The sequence below is a fragment of the Oryctolagus cuniculus genome, chromosome 11 (assembly GCF_964237555.1).
Source record: "Oryctolagus cuniculus chromosome 11, mOryCun1.1, whole genome shotgun sequence".
NCBI lineage: Eukaryota > Metazoa > Chordata > Mammalia > Lagomorpha > Leporidae > Oryctolagus > Oryctolagus cuniculus.
In genome coordinates, this window is record NC_091442.1 from 88,112,618 (window position 1) to 88,117,702 (window position 5,085).

The 5,085-nt window shown below is 40.8% G+C and overlaps 1 protein-coding gene across 1 annotated transcript; it reads right to left on the reverse strand.

Annotated features, from left to right (window-relative positions):
• Positions 1-906: 906 nt before the first annotated feature.
• LOC100339471 (small ribosomal subunit protein uS3-like) lies at positions 907-1,740 on the reverse strand. The gene has a single exon (XM_051845718.2). It carries the CDS (start codon positions 1,438-1,440, stop codon positions 985-987), a length of 456 nt encoding a protein of 151 aa, XP_051701678.1. The 5' UTR covers positions 1,441-1,740; the 3' UTR covers positions 907-984.
• Positions 1,741-5,085: the final 3,345 nt, after the last annotated feature.

The window sequence follows — 5,085 nt, forward strand, 5'->3', positions numbered from 1 at the left end:
AAGGAAATGTAATAGGATGAGAATAAAGCTAAGACGAAGAGTATATAGAGTATACTTCCTGATCTCTTTCTGAACTTAGGTTGAACAGTTTTATGTACTAGAATTCTGATGAATCACAAAACTGTTGAACTTACATTAGAGTACTTCAAAATGTTTACTTTTGTGCAAAACACTTTTAAAATAAATATATTTTTTATAATGTGCATTTTCCAAGAACATTTTAAAGACTTTATTTGCAAAAATTATTTTTAATTTTTGGCACCAAACTAAAAATTTTTTAATTTAATTTTTTCCATGAATTTTTTGAAGTATTCTTGTGCACTTAAGAGTAAAAAGAAAAAACTAAGGAATATTTTGTCTACCTTTAATGGGGCTTATTATTGAAAGGATCAATTATTGGGAGTTCTGGTGTGTGAAGTGTTTTCATTAACCTGGATGGACATTTGTCAGCATGACTGTACCTCACATTTGCTTTACACAAAAGGATTAAAACATGACCTTGTACATATCCCCCCAGACCTCCAGCAATGTAGTTAAGACTTGGAACTCACGATACAAAATGAATTTATAGGGGCCAGTGTTGTGTGATGGGTTAAGCTGCCACCTGCAATGCTGGCATCCAAAATGGATGCTCTGGCTGCTAATGCACCTGGGAAAGCAGCGGAAGATAGCCGAAGTGCCTGGGGCCTTAAGGCACCCATGTGGGAGAACCTGATGAAGCCCTTGGCTCCTGGCTTCAAGCCTGGCCCAGCCCTGGCCATTGAGGCCATTTGAGGAGTGAGCCAGTAGATAGAAGATTCTCTAACTCTGCCTTTCAAATAAAATTTTTAAAAATATGAATTTATAGGTGAATTTAGTTTGCAGTTCCTTGAAGCATAAAATGAAATTTCAGAAAATGATTTGTGGATTTTTTTTTGTACAAGATTTATTAAAGATCTTTATAAAGTAACATCCAGACTCCATACAGCTGCCAGGGAAACCCTGTTATGCTCTGGGGACTGGCTGGGGCATGGCAGGCGGCTCTGGCTTCCCACCCTTCTGCTCTGAGATGGGGGTGGTGGGCAGGATCTCATCTTTGGGTTCCACCATGCTCACGTGGTCGGGCAGGGGCTTCTTGGGGCCAATCTTACGACTTGGGTCCCAGGGCAGCATGAGCTTCACCTTGATGCCCAGCACACCCTGTCTGAGCAGCACATGGCGCACAGCGGTGTCAGAATAGTAGTTAACAGGGTCCCCACTGTGGATCACCAGGCCGCCCACAAACTTCATGGACTGAGCCCTCTGTCCTCGCAGCTTCCCAGACACCACAACCTCGCAGCCCTTAGCTCCGCTCTCCATGATGAACCGCAGCACACCATAGCAGGCCCTGCGTACAGCAAGCCCTCCTAGGAGTTGGTAACGCAGAGACTCTGCCTGGGCAATGGCACATAGGCCCCTCATGGCCACCTTTTCAGCGTAAAGCTCTACGCTGCCCTCTGGGAAGCCAAACCTCGTCTGAACCACGACAGTCAGTTCCCGGATTCGCCGGCCTTTCTCACCGAGCACATTCTGTGTCCTGGTGGCTAAAATAATGATTTCTGTCCTGGTTGGTGTAACTCGGACCTCAACTCCAGAGTAGCCATCTTCAGCCAGCTCCCGGGTGAGAAACTCGTTCAGCTCAGCTTTGAAGATGCCGTCAGCAACAAACTTCCTCTTCTTAGAATCTGCACCGCCATCTTGCCGCCGCGCGCAGCCGAAACGAAAGGTGATTTGTGGATTTTTGAAGAATGCTCATGTATCTCTCATGAATATTAGGCAATGCGTATTTTCTCCTTACATAATATCTTTTGAAAGCAGAACAACAAAACTACTTCAGTTTTTGCCCCGGGTCTGACAACATATCTCAAAAGAATAACAAAGTTACTTAACCTGTATAACCTTGAGGAAGCACAAGAGAACGAGTGCATAATTATGGGACTGTATTAGTTTCATTGTTTCCTACACCTGTTGATCCCTTTACCTTCAAGGAAGGGAGAAGCAGCAGATCACTACACTCAACACAGTACTTAAGAAGAGGATGTGCGATTGTTTCCTTTTCCTTTGCTTTCTCATCTTAGGTGCTAGGTGCTTATTCTTATTTCCATAATACAATTCACACCTCTCCTCCATGTGCTTTGTACAGTTGGTGTTATATAGAGAGCTATAGTTTCAGTTTGTCAACAACTAAATAATTCTTGGATAAAATAATAAGTGAAAAGATCTATTACTATGCGTGTATAAACTGTTTTAAAAATCTAAGAAAGCTTTTTATTTTTCTTCTGAGACTTGTATGTCACTATGCATATTATAAGTTAAAAGAAATATGTAAGTGACTTTACTTGAATACTTAATCATGGCACAATTTTATAGTAAGTATTTGACATTAGAACAAGGCTCATTACATCTTGAATTATTTAATGCATTTCTTAAAACTGTGTACTTGAAATATTACAAATCATACAAATAAAATTTCCTCTTACCTATTATGATATGTACTTTAAGATTCTAGAGAATTATCCAGAATATTTGCTAACATATTAGAAACATGACAGTTTTTCAGTAGAAAAAAGAGCCCGTTTTAGGTTACTTATACAGTCTAGTTGGTGAATCTGAAACGATTTAAATATTCATCTCCCCATCTCACTAGAGCACAGTTCACAATGTGATGGGAGTGGGTAGAGGAGGGTGCATGTCTGGATAGAATGCAGAGGTTCCACAATCTGAGATGAGAACACAATTATGCTTTAATTTTTTTCTAACCTGAAGAATGAAACTCAAGAGTTCCTTCCATTTGCGATTACGGACAATAAATCTCAACACAGTAGGTCATCTGTGTCAGAGTTCCATATTGCTGGATTTGACCAGCTATGGATCAAAAATATTTGAGCCAAAATTCATACTACACATGTACAGATTTATTTTTTCTTTCATTGTTCCCTGGACAATGCAATAGCCTCTATTTACAGAGTATTTACATTGCATTACGTATTGTAAGTAACCTTGACAGGGTTTAATGTGGGAGGTTGTGTTGTGTGTAAGTTATAACAGACACTGTGTCACTTTACATAGGGACATGAGCATCCGTGGTTCTTGGTATCAGCAGATTTTCTATTAAGATGGTGTCTAGAGACAATTCCCTGAGGCACCAAGAAGAATGTAGTAGTGGGATGGATGTGGATTTGTCCCCAATAGAAAGAGCAGAGATTTTCTTCTTACATTTACAAGTGTTATTATAAATATGTCAAAATCATAATTCAAATTTATCATTTCATCAGGGTAGTTTTTAATGTTGTTGCTGGATGTTACAGTTTATAAAGATGTGTTGATTTACTACATCCTAGATTTTTATTTTCTAAATATTTGGATGCCTGTATAATAATATAATTAGTTTCCCTCTTAAGTATATGCATTTTCTTTTATTTATCTCAAAACATTATCTGGGGCAACTGTTTGGCACAGTAGTTAAGACGCCACTTGGGATGCCCACAGGCCATATTGGAGTGCCTCATTTTGAGTCCCAGATCTGCTTCTGATTCCAGTGTCCTAAGGCACAGACTGGAAGGCAGTCAGTGATTGCTCAAGTACTTGCATCCCTGCCATTCTTGTGGGAGGCATGAATGGAGCTCTTGGCTCCTTGCTTTGGCCTGGCCCAGCTGTGGGTGATGCAAGTATTTGTGGGGGGAACCAGCAAATGGAGGTCTCTTTCTTCCTACCACTCTGTATCTTCCTGCCCTCTTTTCTCTGCCTCTCATATTTAATGAAAAAAAAAATTAAAAATGCATTATCTAAGAAGGGATTCATAAGTTTCACCGAACTTCCAGAGTGGTCCATGGCATTAAGAAATCCAGTATCAGGGGCCAGCAGCATGGCATACTGGGTAAAACTATTGTCTGCGATGCCTGTATCCGACGTGTGTTTCAGTTTGTGGTCCTGCTGCTCCGTTTCCAATCCAGCTCCCTGATAATGACATGGGAAAAGTAGCAGAAGGTGATCTAAGTGTTTGGGCACCTGAAACCCACATAAGAGACCTTGATGAAGCTCTGGGTGCCTGGCTTCCACCTGGCTCAGACATGGCCATTGTGAACCAGAGAATGGGGGACCTCTCTCTGTCTGAGTCTCTCTTTCTCTCTGTGACTCTGACTTTCAAATAAATAAATAAATAAATAATCTGACATGGTCACATCTCCAAATTAAATATTTCTCACTGTAGAAGATCATTAAATATTATGGAATGAGTAAGATTCATTTATCATATTATCTCTCCCTAGCAAAATATAAGTTTAAACAGAACCAGACTTTTCAAAATGCAGCAAACTTGACTTTTTTTTCATTTGAGTGAGTGGTAGTGATGACACCCGAGTAGCAAGACTACCCTTGGTTGAGGTGGGGCATTCAAGAATAGGGCAGGTAGTCTGGTCAGCACCATGAAAGGAGCGTGGCTTTAGAAATTCTACTTCTAGGGGCCAGTGCTGTGGCACAGCAGGTTAGGCTGCCACCTGCAGCAGCAGCAGCCCATATGGGTGCCAGTTCCAGTCCTGACTGCTCCACTTAGGATCCAGCTCCCTGCTAATGTGCCTAGGAAAGCAGTGGAAGATGGCACAAGTGCTTGGGCCCCTACACCCATGTAGGAGACCTGGAAGAAGCTCCTGGCTCTTGGCTTTGGCCTGGCCCAGTCCTGGCTATTGCTGCCACTTGGACTGAATCAGTGAATAGAAGATCTTTCTGTCTCTTCTTCCATCTCTCTGCTACTCTGCCTTTCAAATAAATAAATAAATAAAAGAAATCATAAAAAATTATACTTCCACAGCTTTTTAGCTGTAAAGCTTGAGGTGAATCATCAGTAATTGAAAAAACCACATGAGATTTTAAATTAATAGAGTGCATTCATACTTACTTTTTAATTTGACTCTCACTTTTTTTTATGATCATGAGTTTATAGCCTCTGCTTTTTGCAGGTGAGAGCACTTAGGGTCAGAGGTAAAAGGAGCTTCAAAGTCCAAATCCTATTCCTGAACTGTCTTATTATTAAGACCTTTGAAAAACTAACATGCTGGTTGGGGGAGGAAA

Excerpts from the sequence above, each read along its gene's own strand:
- LOC100339471 (XM_051845718.2), bottom strand. The coding sequence starts at position 1,440 with ATGAGGGGCCTATGTGCCATTGCCCAGGCAGAGTCTCTGCGTTACCAA.